Source organism: Hylobates moloch, unplaced genomic scaffold (assembly GCF_009828535.3).
Source record: "Hylobates moloch isolate HMO894 unplaced genomic scaffold, HMol_V3 SCAFFOLD_2, whole genome shotgun sequence".
NCBI lineage: Eukaryota > Metazoa > Chordata > Mammalia > Primates > Hylobatidae > Hylobates > Hylobates moloch.
In genome coordinates this window covers 114,914,641-114,931,446 of record NW_026652277.1, presented here as the reverse complement: position 1 = coordinate 114,931,446, position 16,806 = coordinate 114,914,641, and the positions used below count along the sequence as shown (strand labels likewise).

Here is a 16,806-nt window from a genome sequence, read left to right as displayed (position 1 = left end):
ACTTGGCTTTCAGCTCCATCAGCTCCTTTAAGCCCTTCTCTCCATTGGTTATTCTAGTTATCCATTTGTCTAATTTTTTTTCAAAGTTTTTAACTTCTTTGCTATTGTTTTGAATTTCCTCCCGTAGCTCGGAGTAGTTTGATCTTCTGAAGCCTTCTTCTCTCAACTCCTGAAAGTCATCCTCCGTCCTGCTTTGTTCCGTTGCTGGTGAGGAACTGCGTTCCTTTGGAGGAGGAGAGGTGCTCTGCTTTTTAGAGTTTCCAGTTTTTCTGCTCTGTTTTTTCCCCATCTTTGTGGTTTTATCTACTTTTGGTCTTTGATGATGGTGATGTACAGATGGGTTTTTGGTGTGGATGTCCTTTCTGTTTGTTAGTTTTCCTTCTACCAGACAGGAGCCTCAGCTGCAGGTCTGTTGGAGTTTACTAGAGGTCCACTCCAGACCCTGTTTGGCTGGGTGTCAGCAGCGGTGGCTGCAGAACAGCGGATTTTTGTGAGACCACAAATTCAGCTGTCTGATAGTTCCTCTGGAAGTTTTGTCTCAGAGGAGTACCCGGCCGAGTGAGGTGTCAGTCTGTTCCTACTGGGGGGTGCCTCCCAGTTAGGCTGCTCGGGGGTGAGGGACCCACTTTAGGAGGCAGTCTGTCCGTTCTCAGATCTCCAGCTGCGTGCTGGGAGAACCACTACTCTCTTCAAAGCTGTCAGTCAGACAGGGACATTTAAGTCTGCAGAGGTTCTTGCTGAGATTTTGTTTGTCTGTGCCCTGCCCCCAGAGATGGAGCCTACAGAGGCAGGCAGGCCTCCTTGAGCTGTGGTGGGCTCCACCCAGTTCGAGCTTCCTGGCTGTTTTGTTTACCTAAGCAAGCCTGGGCAATGGCAGGCGCCTCTCCCTCAGCCTCGCTGCCGCCTTGCAGTTTGATCTCAGACTGCTGTGCTAGCAATCAGCGAGACTCCGTGGGCATAGGACCCTCAGAGCCAGGTGCAAGACACAATCTCCTAGTGTGCCGTTTTCCAGGCCTGTTGGAAAAGCGCAGTATTAGGGTGGGACTGACCCAATTTTCCAGGTGCCGTCTGTTACCCCTTTCTTTGACTAGGAAAGGGAACTCCCTGACCCTTTGCGCTTCCAGAGTGAGGCAATGCCTCGCCCTGCTTCAGCTCGCACACAGTGCGCTTCACCGACTGTCCTGCACCCACTGTTTGGCACTCCCTGGTGAGATGAAACCGGTACCTCAAACAGAAATGCAGAAATCACCCGTCTTCTGTGTCGCTCAGGCTGGGAGCTGTAGACCGGAGCTGTTCCTATTCGGCCATCTTTGCTCCAGCCCCAGGAATTTTTCAGTACCATTATAATCTTAATGGGGTCTATCATTAACCAAAATGCAGCCTGTCATTGACCAAAATGTTGTTAATGCAGTGCATGACTATAATCATATGCATGTGTGTCTGTGTATATATCTGTACAAATACACACTCTAATGAATATGCATATTCCAATTTTTAGATGAAAAGTTTTTATTAAACAGTATCATATATGAGATCTTTCTTGAAGACATGACTATGTTGATTATAGCTTTAGCTAACTAATGGAATCCATTTTTTCAATACGGTAAATGAAAACCGTATAAAAGCCAGGGCGTGTGGACTGGAGAGATCATGCTTGTAAAGCTTTTGTATGCCAGAATGGAACATCTCCTTTCTTCTGCATAGTGACTTGGCTAGCCTTCTATGGTTTTCTAAAGAGAGAAGATTGAATCACTTCAAATTGTAGCTTGAAGAAATGGTGTTTATTGTCATGTCACAAAACAAGCTCATGGCACAGACATGTCTCACATCTGGCTTCTCTGAGCAGTCTTCAAATTTGAGTGAAAAAACTAGAGAGGCTATGTGTGACCCACCCTAATGCAGTATGTTGTTAAAACAATTATCCTGGCCTACTACCTTGTGTAGTTGTGCAGGCCCATAAGAAGTTTGGTTTTAAAGATTCTGAATAGAACAGGTATTTAGACTAGTGAGATAACTGCTAGGCACAATAATCATCTAAAACACCTCCCAAATATAGGGAAGTACTAGAGAATGTAGGAGGAGAAACAATATTTTATTTTCAAACTTTGTTACTTACAAGAAGTTAAAAGAAGAAAATGGGATATATACTGAAATTGCTACACAGGTCTATTTTATGGTTACAGAATTTTTGTTTTAATACTTATGTTTGTGATACAAGTCTTCCCATTGTAATCATACCATCATTGTCCTTAAATAATATTCCATGAACGTATTTTATTACCTGTGAGCATTATAATATTTCAGAAAGTTAATGAACTTTTACATGTCATTTTTAGCACACATTTTATATATAAAAATCATACTTAATGCATCTTAACATCTAGGTTTACTCACAATAGATATAAAGCATTACTTTTTAAGAAGTGTTGTGCTAAGCCTGCTGGACGGATGGCTGGATAGATGGATGGATGGATGATGGGCAGACTTAATTTGTAAATACTTAAATGAAAAATAATGAAAATGGTAATAAATATATTTGCTTTCTTTTCTTTTTTCTTAAACAGGGAAGCCTATAGCAAACTTTTGTCTCACCTTGGACAGATGGGACAAGATGAGATGCAGAGACTGGAAAATGATAATACTTAATATATTTTGTGATTCATCCTATTGATTATCGGTATTATCAGTATCTAAAGCCACATTGTTCCACTCCAATTCCTACTTTTAATTAATTGTATAATGTTCTGTTTAAAATAATTTCTGGAATTTTTTTCCTTTTATATCTGTAAGTAAAAAATGTATAAATAAGGAACTGAAGGTTAATTAGCAACTATGTAATAGGATCCTTGGAACTTTTTACAAAACTGCATTCTACCTTGATGAAATTTTAGTTAAACTAAATTAAAGAAACTTTTTCTGAGAGTGTTTTCTGTGTATGAGTATTAAGCACATACTTCATCCATACTTTTTGTTGTAATATGACTTCCTACCTCCCTGCCTTGTGACTGATTTGTCATGTTTATTTTTTATTTTTACAATAATAGTTATGTTTTAAAATGATACTTTTTCAAAGTACCTGGCTACGCTATACTGTGTTTTTGGTGGGGGAAAGGCGTTGGGAAATGTGACTGTATATTTTTCTTTTTTATATGTGTGAGGCAAGTTAACAAAGAAAACCCTTACAAAGTACACTTAACTGTGTTAGGAATGAGACTGAATCTGGCTGAAGGATTATACAGCTGATATCCAAAAAGAAGTGTAAACATGCCAACAGGGTTTATATTTAGGTTCCAAGAGTTGCCAAATTTTTTCTTTATTCATCCTTTCTTTTGGAGTTGTCATTTAAAAAAAATCATATCAGGAGGAGGAAATAAAGGAGACTTTAAGAGGAGAATGAATAAAAATATTCTAGAAAAGTAATAATAGTGGTCTGAGAAGTCAGCTGATCTATCTTCTTGCTCTTTAGCCATAGCTTCTTATAACTTAGCATTTTATCCAAGAAACCTGTTTAGTTTCCTTTAACAACATTGTTTCCCAACTTTTGAACTCTTACCTTATCCAGATTGTTTTACCAGTTGGAGCTTGTCCTTGACACCTTTTCCTATTGAGCATTATTTGGTTCAAAGAGCTCCAGTCCTAGTTTTGGGAACCCACCTGGGTCTCAAACTCAGCTTTGCTTTATGATCTTGAGCTAGTTACATAACCTTTCTCCGTCTAGTTTCTTCATGGAGAAGAAAAGAAGAATCCCTTTACTATTTGACAATGTTATTGTGAGAATCAATGGGATAATGTACGTGAAAATATTTGGTGGCCCAAATTCTGTTGAAAAATGTACAGACATGATTAGTTTATTACTCATGCACAATTAAGGCAAAGAACACCTCTATTTTATCTTTCTCTAATGATATGTCCCAGATGAATGATCCCACTTTCCAATGTTCTCTTACATCATGTTTTCTAACTTTGAAATACTTTGTTTCCTTCTTGGGATTATAGTCTTTATCATGGTTCTACTCTTCCTTCAAGAAAACATTTCAACCCTTCTCTGGCTCAAGGAGTATCTTTAAAAATGAAATACTTTGCAATCAGCATTCTGTAGTTAATAGCTTTCTCTTAATTGTAATCTGTGAAATCCAAAGGAGTATCTGTTATTTTCATAACATATAGATGGTCCTTCTCTCAAATCAACTTCGTCAAAGGGAATAAATGAAACCTTAAGGCTGCTTAATAGACTTCATAACACTGAATTTCTTTTCATCATGATAGTGACTTACTAAACAAATAATATATGGCTTGGAAAGTTCCAGCAGTTACTAAGGAGTTTTATCTATTTAAGGTGATGCCTTTAAAGAGGTTATTTATGTGTATATGTGTGTGTGTGTATATATATGTGGGTTTTTTTTTCCAAAGGAGATTGATAAAGATATCTTTGAGAATCTTGCTCCTTAGAGTATGAAATGTTTAAAGGATAGGAAAAGCTGCTACTGAATCATGCTTTAGGACATATATCTGTAGATACTAAGAATAACTAAAATTTGTACTTAAGAATGGTAACAACAAAGTCTGTAACAATATGTGTGTGTATTATATGTTTTGTATTTATGTATAAGTAACTTTTTTAAAGCTTTTTTTTAAATTGAAGAAAAGAAAATTTATGGCTCAGTTCCTTTTTTAAAAAATCTTCACTGATGCTTCACTTATTACTACAATCTTGCCCTCTTTGATTCCCAGACTTGGAGTCCCTTATACCTGCTTCTTTAATAGCCACTTTCGCTAAATACCCTGTAATTTCTGAGGCTGCTGCTTCTACCAGTGTAATATAAGCCATTCTCTTTTGGTCAAATCTGAGTTCGTTCTCCTTTCTCATGTTCTTTGTCCTCTCTGTGACAATTGTATTTTATTTTATCTTCCCATCATTTCCACAATGATACTGCTCCTTCCTACATATACAGTTGACCCTTGAACAACACAAGTTTGAACTGTGCAGGTCCACTTATATGTGGATCTAAAATACAGTATTTGTGGGATGCAAAATCTGAGTATATGGAGGACCAACTTTTTGTATAGGCAGGTTCCTCAGGGTTAACTGCGGGACTTGAGTATGTGCAGATTATGGTATGCACAGGGGATCCTGGAACCAATCCCCAGATCAAGAAATGACCACTGTATCTTGAGTGCACCTTCATGGTCTTCTTCCCTGTCCCCAGTCGTAAGATATGACCCTTCATCTGCTTTGTCTCAACATTGTTAGTGGTGAACTGATAACTCCAGCTTTTTTTTTTTTTTTTTTTTGAGAAGGAGTCTTGCTCTGTCGCCCAGGCTGGAGTGCAGTGGTGCGATCTTGGCTCACTGCAAGCTCCGCCTCCCAGGTTCACATCATTCTCCTGCCTCAGCCTCCTGAGTAGCTGGGACTACAGGTGCCCGCCACCACACCCGGCTAATTTTTTTTGTATTTTTAGTAGAGACGGGGTTTCACCATGTTAGCCAGGATGGTCTCCATCTCCTGACCTTGTGATCCGCCCTCCTCGGCCTCCCAAAGTGCTAGGATTACAGGCGTGAGCCACCTACTGCTAATTTATCTCTAAACCTCTGTAGTTGGAGTCTCTTGAAATCTCAAGGCAACATGTCAAGCTACCCATGTAACTTTCTATTTCAGACTACCTCCTGCTTTCATTTTCTACCCAGGGAATACACTATTGTCCTAAGTTATTTGGCCTTGAAATGTCAGAGGCATTTTAGGTTCTTCATTTTTCTCCCACTTTCAGTTGATTACCATTACGGGATCTTAGGCTTCTTTTTTTTCTTTTTTGCAGTGCCTTGCATCCACTGGTTTGTTGTTTGTTTTTTCTGTTGGGCACTACTTATTTCCTTACCTCTGGTTTCCTCTCCTACAGCTTATGTTCTGAAATGTGTATTCCTAAAATACTGTTTTCCTCTTGTTACTTTTCTGCTCGAGGACTTCCAGTAACTTCCCATTGTTTATAAGGTGATGTTCAAACCCTTCAGTCTGGAGACTTTCTGCCACCTATCTGACTGTACCTTTTATCTTCAAGCTTATCTCTTTCCAAACAAGAGGCTTGTTTAGCAGCTTTCTCTGATTGCCACGTTCATCCTACACTCAGCCTCATTCAGTTTACAGCGTGGAAACTGTATAGGACCTCTTTCCTATAGAAATTGTAGACAGTTAAATAGGAAGAAAATTAAAATATACATTTGGATACATGAGTATTCCAGTCAAATAATATCTATAAAATACCAAATAGAGTATAAAAGACAACTGAAGGACAACAGAGTGATGAAAGGACTTTATTAGGCATTTGGATTTGGTTATGATTTAAATTTCAATTTAATTAGAATGTTTCCATGGCGAGGAAGGAAGCATGGAGGACTGTGGAAAAGTCATTCAGTATTGAGTTCATTTGCATTAGAGGAATTTCATAGTTTAAAACTTGTATATCTTTATCCTCTGTATGTTTTCTTCTTAAGCATATTTGACTTTTTCTACCTCAGCATCTGTATAAGAAAATATTCGTGAGTCAGATGTTTGTGGGTTTTCATTACCTATTATTATTTTCTTCCATGCTTTACAACAAATTTTTTAAACTACCTTGTTCTTAAATAATTACATGGACCTGTTTCCGTGTACTTTCACAGAATCTTTGACAGTTAAAAATTATATGTTATACAAAAATTTGACAAGCTTCTACAGTTAAGAAAAGCCTTTAGAAATCTGACTTCCCCAAACTGTATGTTATCATAGCACTCATGTCTCCCCATGTCTAAAAGGTAAATAGATACAGAAACCTCACCAAAAGTTGAATCATCTGTACTAAACCACTGCTTTTTTATCCAGACTTTTTATATAAATCTTTTATTTTCCAAAAAACTGATCTTTTACCTACCCCTCTTAGAGTTAAAAATATTGCCTTGTCAGGCAAAAGTATAGTGTGCCAATATAAATAATATGCTTTATTTGGTTAGAAACAGTTGGTTTGGGAAGCTAGCGACATAGCATATTCTTCACAAATTTAATAAGATAGGTGTATTTTGATACTGTTATAACCTGCATTGTAAATTACCAAATGGTTGGAATAGACCAGTTTATACTTATTAAAATTTTTGATGTGCCAATGGCTATCCAATTCATTGCATTTGTGAAATGTGCTTTTAGAAAAATTGTGGACATTTTAATTTTATATACATATTTGTGAGTTATTTGTGCATATGATAAAAATTATAATAATAAAAGTATATATTTAACTTACAGTGTGCCCTTGATTATTGAAAACTTCCTTTTTATAACAGATTCACTATTTGGAAGCTAAAGTAAAAATGAGATGTGTTACCAGAAGGAATAATTTTTATCTTATTACTGATGTTTTCATACTTTGTGGTAAAACTGTGGAAAGTTAGGTTTTCAGATGTTGTGGTAGCTGAAAGAGTTTGATGTACATGTGGTTAAAGTGTGAAGAAAATATGAAGGAAAAAGTATGAAAAGTACCCTAATCATTACCTAATTGCTATTTTGTTATTAAGGATCTAAGAAGTGTTATTGCATTGTACAGATTATTTTAGAAATTCACATCTTTGCTGGCTTTTCCTTTAATACCAAGAATATCTGTTATCATCTGTTTGGTACTGTGTTTTGTTTTCTCTTTTAAAGTAAAATATTGAAGTGATACTTAAATGTTTGCAAGTCTCATGACCTTCCTATAGAAATTCACATTGGTATAGTAATTTACATTACAAATACAATATAGCCTTTAATTTCGAAGAGTAAAAATGGAAATGGAAGATGAATTACTATAGTGTAGTTCACTTAAATAAAAAATGTATATTTGAATAGTTTCAGTGAAATTTGGCTCATATGACCATAGGTTAATAGAATTCTTATTTCTATTATTGATAACCTTGAATAAAAGGATCTAATTATAAGTTATCTAGGTTTTTTCCCTTTTAGGGAAGGATTGTTATGTTTTTGTACTACTCTTGGCTATAGCTGTAAAGGATGTGTCTGAACCCAGTAAAACTTTTTAAAATTCTGAGTTCAGTTCTGTAATATCAATGAATATTACATTATAAAGATCACTTAGGAGGGGTTTAATATATGCTGATTTGTTTTATATGAATTGTTAGAAATATATACAGAAATAAGGGTAGTCTCAGGCTACTTTTCCATTATTAGTTGGGTAAGCTTATTTTTAGAGCTTTTCCCTTTCATTGATTGGGTGTAGGGCCTGGGAATACAAATAGATTTTAATAGTTTTACTAGGCATAACTGCTAGAGAGAAAATTCATGTCCCAAGTAGAAAAATTAATATAGCTGAATACTTAAGTCCTTGTTGAAAAGTCTGAAATACTGGAGTTCATTTTCCTGCCTTGGTAAGGCATTTTTAAAATTTAGTTTAGATGGCTTAAACCATTTAAAGAAGCTGTCTTCATTCTAAATATCAGTTGTCAATATCAATTTTCACTGTTCAGAACTGTGCAAATACTCTTAAGGTTTGTCTATACTAAATTCCTATTTTTAAAATTTACCTGTTTTCCTTCTCCTTAGTCCCCTTTCCTGCCCTTTAAATCTGAATAACCAGAAGCCATAGATTTTTTTTCAATGTTTTATGTATAACGATATATGAAGTTAGTGAATTCTGTATGTAAGACAAAAAGATCGTTTTATTCACTTTTGATTACAAAAAAATGGTTACATGAATAAAATAACAATTTCCTTTAAGAGAGGGATTGCTGAGTGATTAAACTGCCAAGGAAAAAAGAGTGAATTCTTCCTTTTAATAAAGGTGACCTACGTCCTGAGGAAGTTAGGAAAAAAGAAAAACTCACATTATACTTGTTAAATTTGTTTTCAAATGTGATTATTAAGTTGTATTTATTTTTTGTTATAGACAAAGCAAACCCAAAAACTAGTTAAAAAAGAATTCCTATGCATTATTAAAAGTGATAGTAATAAAATATGTATTGGTGGTGAAGACTTCCACAAGCACTCAAGATTGACATAACCTTTAACAAAGTGGAAAAACTTTTATTAGAACTGCCAATTCTAGGTTCAAATTTATGTCAAAGCACTTTATGGTACCATAATTAGTACAACTAAATTATTTTTTAGCTTTAAATGTCATTTTTCACTAAATGATTTTAAATGAGACATCTGAGAGTTACTTGAGGCAAGTTTAGATATCTGTACAAGTTTAGATTTCGATAAACTCCCTATTTCCTAATTGTGTGTCTCTTTCACATGCTTTTTAGAATCATTTATTCCATAACATGTTTCATTTATTCCATAACATGTTTCCAAATTCTATCTAGTAATTTTTAAACTTCAAAAATAATCTCCGTGTTCAATTACAAGGCTCTAAGGACAGTAAAATACCTTACAATTTCAGTAACATTTTTCTTTTTCTTAGGCAAAGTATTTCAAAGTGTTCACCTAATCCTCATAATGTTCTTTTAAATTAACATGGAAATCAGTAATTATCCTCCTTAAAAGGTGGGAAAACTGAAGCACTGTAAAGTTAGGTTCTGACCCAAGGTCAGAGTAACCAAGGTGAAAAATCTGGGTATTTCAACTGCTGTTCCAGTGTATATTATTCGTATCACCTTGAATAAAATATGGCATTTAAAAATTTATGATGTCATATTACTGAGTCTCTACTGAGCAGGGCTGCATAATGTTAAATTTTAAAAAGAAAAATTACAAGCCCAGCTTCAAATAATAAAGGGATTAAGTACAGAATATATAGTTTTTTAAGATCATCGATGCCATTGTGTCCAATAAATTGCCTTACTAACAGTGTTATGTTGTCTTAAGACAGTGCTGATTAGAAAAAGTGTAAAAGAATGCTCTAAAGACCCATGGAACACAATGTACCTTAAATTGGCACTAAGCTATACCACAATAAAAGTCATACATATTGCATGTTGACATACACTGAGTACACTGAGAAGGGTGACAAGAGTTTTCAATAATGTATTTTAGAAAATTGTTCATTTTTTGCTTAAATTTATCTGAATATAAGACCTATAAAGCAAGACAAGGAAGTATTGAGCACTGAGTCTTTTCATGCCCAGTATCCAACAGTCAGGGCTATGTTTTCCTCCTGTTCATGATGGCATTGGTTTTTCAGATGGTGCCAATCCTGTGATGAGGCACTTGAAGAGTTTGAAGGTTAGGGCATGTAAAATATGGAGCTGGAAGGAAGCATGCCGCTATTCCATTGGAAGCAAAAGGGAGTGTAGGCCCATAGAATACTTCTTCTTTGCCTTCTCTGCTTACATCCAGTACCTACAAAAGAGGAAGAGAAGAAGCTTGTATATCAAAGATGACTGCTCAAAATAAAGCTATGTATACATAAAAGAAATTCTGAACTTAAATTCAGTTATGACACCATCACCATATCTTAGGAATTCTTTTTCTTGCTTGGATGGTACCAGAAATATTTATTAAGCTCCTACTAAATGCTACACTATGTTAGTATGTTTTTGGAGGTACATATATTACATACATGTATATTTATAAGCATTTAATCTTCAGAAGAATTATGAGGTAGGTAGCATTATCTTCATTTAAGAAAACTGCCTTAGACAAGTTAAATAACTTGCCCAAACTAGTTAGTAGGTAGTCTGACATAATGTTGGCTTAAACATCCTCATCTGTGAAATGAAGAAAACAAGACCTTGCAGATTTGTTGTGAAAACTGATGACATCTAGCTCAGTGTCTGGCAGGCAGTGGAATATAACACAGCTTAGTAGCAAATTCAAAATTCAGTCGATTCTGGAAGTTTTTCCCCAGTTCTTTCCTGTTCATGCTGGAGTTTTTTGTTTGTTTGTTTTTGTTTTTGTTTTTGAGACAGGGTCTTGCTCTGTCACCTAGGCTGGAGTGCAGTGGTGCTCACTGTAGCCTTGATCTCGGGCTCAAGCACTCCTCCTGCCTCACCCTCCTGAGTGGCCAGGACCACAGGTGCACACCACCACGCCTAGCTAATTTGTAAATTTTTTGTAGTGATGGCCTCTCGCCATGTTGCGCAGGCTGGTCTCAAACTCCTGGGCTCAAGCAATCCTTCCACCTCAGCCTCCCGAAGTGCTGGGATTATCAATGTAAGACACTGTGCCTGACCTCTCTCTTCTTATATAGCACAGCCTCTTTGTTAGTCAGTGTCTGCTGTCTCCTAACTGAACCTGGCTGAATCTTCGAAGTAGGAAAATTCTTTCTTCAGGAAAGCTGCTCTCGCCCCATTTGTCAAACCTATTAGGCTCTTTCAAGTCTGCAGTTATCATCTTAATCCCTTTTCATTTGACTTTTCTCTAACTATTTAAATATTTGCCTCCCTTGGATTTAGTGTTTTAAAAAAATGGAAGTTTGTCATTGACATTGTCATATTGCAATCCACCTTGAGTCCCTTTTCCTTCATCTACATCCTGGACGTAGGTGTTTCCCAATATTTCAATCACAGACCTCTTAGTACCCTTCTTTAATGATCTAGTCCACTCATGCCTTCATCTATCACCTGTGTGGATAAATCTTAAGACTTTAACTGCAATAGGCTGGGCGCAGTGGCTCATGCCTGTAGTCTCAGGACTTCGGGAGTCTGAGGCGGGTGGATCACGAGCCCAGGAGATCGAGACCATCCTGGCTAACATGGTGAAACTCTGTCTCTACTAAAAATACAAAAAATTAGCTGGGCGTGGTGGCGGGCACCTGTAGTCCCAGCTACTCGGGAGGCTGAGGCAGGAGAATGGCTTGAACCGGGGAGGCAGAGCTTGCAGTGGGCCAAGATCGCGCCACTGCACTCCAGCCTGGGCGACAGAGCGATACTTAGGCTGGAAAAAAAAAAAAAAAAAAGACTTTAACTGCAATAACGCATTATTTTACAGGAAATGGGCCCTTGAAATTTGAGGATCCATGTTTCATAAAGGAGGAAATTAGTAAGTCCTAGAATAAAAGAACAAACTTAAGTGGAGATTAGATGTCCCAATCTCTTTACTGAATAATATACCCTGTCACTACTAATTTAAAATAACTCATATACTAAATACAAACGTTTTCTCTGTTCTCTTGTTAATTGATGTATTTTCTTTCAGTGTCACATTTACAGTTGTTTTGACTAGGTAAGGCAAGACTCCTCATTTATTTTCAAATTTTTTTGATTATTATTATTTATTTCCTAGAGAATCTTTCAAGATCAATTTGACAAGTATCACTACTTCGCCCCATGAGAAAAGGGAAAACCCCAGTGGGGTTTTGGCTAGTATTTCGTTAAATACAGAAAGTAAATCAGAGGTTATTTAGTATTTACCACAACTCTATAAGGTTAAGTATTGTCTTCAATTTACAGAGAAGAAAATTGATACCGGAAAGAATTAAGTGACTTTCTCAGGGTCACATGGCAAGTGGTGGAGCCAGTATTTGAGCTCAAGATGCAACCCAGAAAGAGCAAGGATTTTGTGCCCTCCCTCCTGAGTGAAAACATTTTTAGAAGGCAAAATACTAATGAGATAATCATCCAGAGAGCTTTTGTCTGGTTTCCTGGACCAACAGAGACTGCATATGTTAAGCAGATGTAATGTATTTAATCTGAGAAGGGAAAAGGAAGCATTGGCAGTTTTTCTCCAAAACACTCCCCTGTAAACTGGCTGAAAGAAGGCGTTTGGGAGAATGTGGTGCCAAGCTGGCACTGTATCCTCCAGCCAAAAAGAAATAATAGTAAATGAAGAGAACAGTAGAGGTGATCTAGAAACACAGACTAATCACTTGCACACTTACGCAGCTGCTCCTTTATGTGCCGCTTGTCATCCATGGCACACAAGATTAGTGTCAAACCTCTGTAACAGACATTAGTTTACACACCCACTAAATAAACAGGAACACCTTCACTTTCATGAGTAATCTATTTCCAGTATTTTCCATGAGTGTTTATTACTAACAAGTCCAAATCTCAATCTAAGAGTATCTCTGCTTTTCTCATGTTTGGGTTGTCCTTCTGATGATAAATAGTCTGCTAAATCAGAGTAGTAGCAGGAAATAAATTGTGCTTTTTCAACATTGGACATGCTTCATTCAACTTGTGGTTGAATCCTACAAGTCGCAGTTAAATGAGCTTGGATTAGGGTCCAGAAGGGACGTTCAATGAGAAGTTATTGGGTGGTACTTTCGAGGGCAAAAAAAATTTAGTACTTCCAAATGTTAATAGAACAATCTCAGAACTATTTAAGTACGACTTCCATTAATCAGCCATGCTCTTGGATTAATGATTTGTGGATTAATCTTGGATCAAATATTATATAAATTTGTGATTGATGACACAAAAAATTTAAACCTTTATATTTTTCATATGCCTATGATTTTTACCCACCATGCTTCTGTCTTCTCAACCCACTGACATACTTAGGAATTTCCACTGTTAAGCATTTTCTCATAAATACTATTCCAGTCTCCCATCATCTTGCCTCTGTTGGATGTTCTTTAAGTAGTAAAGAAGTGGCCTACTTTTGAACATGTAGCTATTCTCTCCAACCATCAATTTATTACTGTTAGTGTATTGAAACAAATTGTTCTATAGTCATCCATAACATAAAAAAAATTGAGCTTTAGTTCAGAATGAATGATAATATAGCCTGCAACCAGCTGTCATTAACTAAAATGAAGGATACATGTCACTATCCATGAATACCTCTATTTCAAACATCTCTTTAAGTGATAATCCATATGCTTATAGGGATACTTATTACCTATTAATAGTAAAGGCTCTTAAAAATAACAAATCGGCCAGGTGCAGTGGCTCCCGCCTGTAATCCCAGCACTTTGGGAGGCTGAGGCAGGCAGTTCAGGAGTTTGAGACCAGCCTGGCCAGCATGGTGAAACCCCATCTCTACTAAAAAATACAAAAAATTAGCTGGGCATGCTGGCACACGCCTGAAATCCCAGTTACTCAGGAGGCTGAGGCAGGAGAATGACTTGAACCCAGGAGGCAGAAGTTGCAGTGAACCAAGATCACACCACTGCACTCCAGCCTGGGTGATAGAGCAAGACGCTCTCAGGAAAAAAATAAAAAATAAAAAAAAATAACAAATTTGTCTGTGCTTTGTAGGACCAGTGTGCCAGCCAAAGGAATAAACACAGCATTTGCCAAAGGATTGATTCTGTTCATCAAAATGGCTACTGGAACACAGAAATACCCATCATGCTGACTCTTATTTAAAAGCAAATATATTAGAATATATTATTGTACAATCTCAGAGGTGAAACATTCCACTAATACAGGTATTGACAAAAATAAATTGAATCCCCTTTGATAATCACCATAATCCTGAGGATACTGTCAAATATCCTCAGTAGTTTAAAATATGCACTTGTTTACCTCTTCATTTCTTGTGGATAGATTTGTTTGAAAACAGCCAAATGTCATTAGCAATGAATTAGTGTATATGATTAGTGATCATTTACAGAAAAATTCTTTGGTGACAAAAAACAAATGATGTGACTACGAAGTTTTTTTTATTTAAGTTTCTATGTCTTACAAGCTAACATTCACTACTGTTAACAAAATATGAGATGTGGAAAAAATGTGCACTATGGCAGCACTCTGGTCTCCTAAACTTGATATGTACAGCATTTTCTTTATTTCCTCATTATGTTATTATTTCCACTCATTTTCTATTCCTTGAGCTAATCTGATACTAAAATTAGTAGAAATATGCTCATAAATGTATTTAAAATTTACAATTTTATTTCATGATAAACCCAAACTTACTTCCATTGTGCAAGTGATCAAATGAAGGGTCCCAAAGCCATTTAAAAAACAGTGTTCCAGCACTATAGAGAACTGTTGCCCAGTTCTGAGTTCTACCAATTCTGAAAAGTAAAAAATAAAAAGAAACCTAAAAGACTATGAAAGACTACCAAACACATACTTGGATGAAGATTAGAAGCACTCTTTGAGAGAAAAGTTTGCTCATTTGTTGTTATCCGAAAGACAGGACGAAGCTCTAGTCCAAGGCAGCTTTCCATTAACTAACTAAAACCAGTACAAGGCAGCCTTCAGTGAACTCCCTTAAAGTCTTATGTGGCTCTTCATGTGTGTGTGGCTTTGATAATTCTTTTCTCCTGTACTATTGTTTCCCAGTTTATTAATTTTCTCTCATCTTTATCATCTCTCCTCTTCTACTTTCTTTGAGATTACTTTTTGGTTCATTTTCTAACTTATGAAGCTATATCTCACAAACTTTGCTGTGTGTTGTTTTTGTTATCACAGTTCTGGGAATTTTTTTGAGTTCCATTATGATTTCTTCTTTAACCCATAAGTTATATAGCAATGTGTTTTATTATTTCCAGTTATGTAGGGGTTTATTTTTTTGTTAAGTTCTAACTTAATTGCATTCTATTAGAGATACATAATACTAAACAATACTTAATTTTTTTAACTAAAGTTTTCTTAACCCTAACCCTAGTACATGACTGGTTTTTGTAAATGTTCCATGTATGCTAAGAAAAATATAGTCTTTCCAACTGCTCAATCAGAACTCATATCCATTCAGACAAGCTTGTTAATTATATTTTCCATATCTACCTTACCCTTGCTGACTTTAACTTCATCTATATGAATAATAGAAGTGCTTTAAATTCCCCCAGACAAACCTCTGTCAAGACAAATCAAGAGAAGAAGAGATAATATTATGAATGTAAAGGGAGATATAACTAAGGATAACACAACAACTATATGCTAGCAATTTTGAAAACTTAGACAACATGGAAGTTTCTTGAAATATATGTACTTTAGGAGATGTGACTGAAAAAGAAATAAAAAGGTTGAACAGTTCTGCAACTATTAAAGATATTGATACAGTTGTTAAAAATCTTCCCATAAAGATGCAATTAGATAATAAAAGTAGTTATAAGGATATACTTTTCTGGAGGTCAGGAAGAAAGGTCAGGGCTAATTTATGTCAATATTTTATCAGAGAACATGTAAAAGAGAAAACTATGATAATAACTGTAAAATAATAAAAGGAATAATACTATGAACGTGTCTATCAATGAGGGCTATTGCTCTTCTGAAAGGTCTAGCTGGCAACTTGCCCAGCCTGGGCTGCTCATATGCTGATGCACCAGGGCTATTCTTTGGGACAGAGGCTGTCCCTATCAGACCAGTCATAAACCACTACTGCTCACAGCCTCTGCCATGAAGGAAGAACACCCTTGTAGGTGGCATTTGTGGGAATGAATGAACTGTAATATAGAAAATAAGGCAATGGTGTGGAAAGGAAGTATTTGTAAAGCTTGGGGGATGTGAAGGAACTATTGCCAAAGATTTTTAGAACTTTTTGGTTTATGAGAAAGGGAAAGCTATCCCGGTTTCCCAGTTTCCAATATATATTACATATATTTTTCAAAATTCATCCCCATTTTTATTTTTAATAGGGCTCAATAATTTATTTAGGCATCATTTTTAGGATACAGGATGAAGTTTAGTGGCTGAACTAGTTGCACAAAAAAAAGGGACGTTAAGCCTCTTTCTAAACATAAATATCTCTTTCTTCAGTAGCAGCATTGCAAAATGTAACCTCACTGAACCACTTGAACAAACTTCAAAAGGAACTTCTACCACTCACCTGGATACAAGCCAGAGGCTCATTTGTCCAAATTGAATATCCACCAACTAAATATATTCTCCCATTATGGACAGCAACTCCAGATTCATTTTGGCCTAAAGTAAAGAGAATTGAATAAAAAGAAAAAAATAAATCCATTTCTTACATATTTTAATTAACCCTTTTGCCACTGAGGGATACAATTT

General features: G+C 36.0%; 2 protein-coding genes across 9 annotated transcripts in view; one reads left to right on the top strand and one right to left on the bottom strand.

The window, feature by feature from the left end:
- MMS22L (MMS22 like, DNA repair protein) overlaps positions 1-16,806 on the top strand; it is a 165,732-nt gene that overhangs the window by 140,143 nt on the left and 8,783 nt on the right. The window contains exon 25 of one of the 4 annotated variants that reach the window (XM_058435410.1): positions 14,101-14,239. The exons of 1 other annotated variant lie outside the window; for it this stretch is intronic. In XM_058435410.1, coding sequence (XP_058291393.1) covers positions 14,101-14,200 — 100 coding nt within the window. In that variant the 3' untranslated portion in view covers positions 14,201-14,239. Of the gene's footprint in view, positions 1-2,564; positions 5,267-14,100; positions 14,240-16,806 lie in introns of those variants that run through there. 2 more of the 4 variants (XM_058435414.1, XM_032155607.2) reach the window with 2 other exon arrangements.
- The window catches only part of KLHL32 (kelch like family member 32), a 224,066-nt gene continuing 217,222 nt past the window's right edge, over positions 9,963-16,806 (bottom strand). For all 5 annotated transcript variants that reach the window (XM_032155575.2, XM_032155565.2, XM_032155582.2 and 2 more), the window contains 2 exons: positions 16,622-16,716; positions 9,963-10,297 (listed from right to left, as the gene is read on the bottom strand). In XM_032155575.2, coding sequence (XP_032011466.1) covers positions 10,136-10,297; positions 16,622-16,716 — 257 coding nt within the window. In that variant the 3' untranslated portion in view covers positions 9,963-10,135. The remainder of the gene's footprint in view (positions 10,298-16,621; positions 16,717-16,806) is intronic.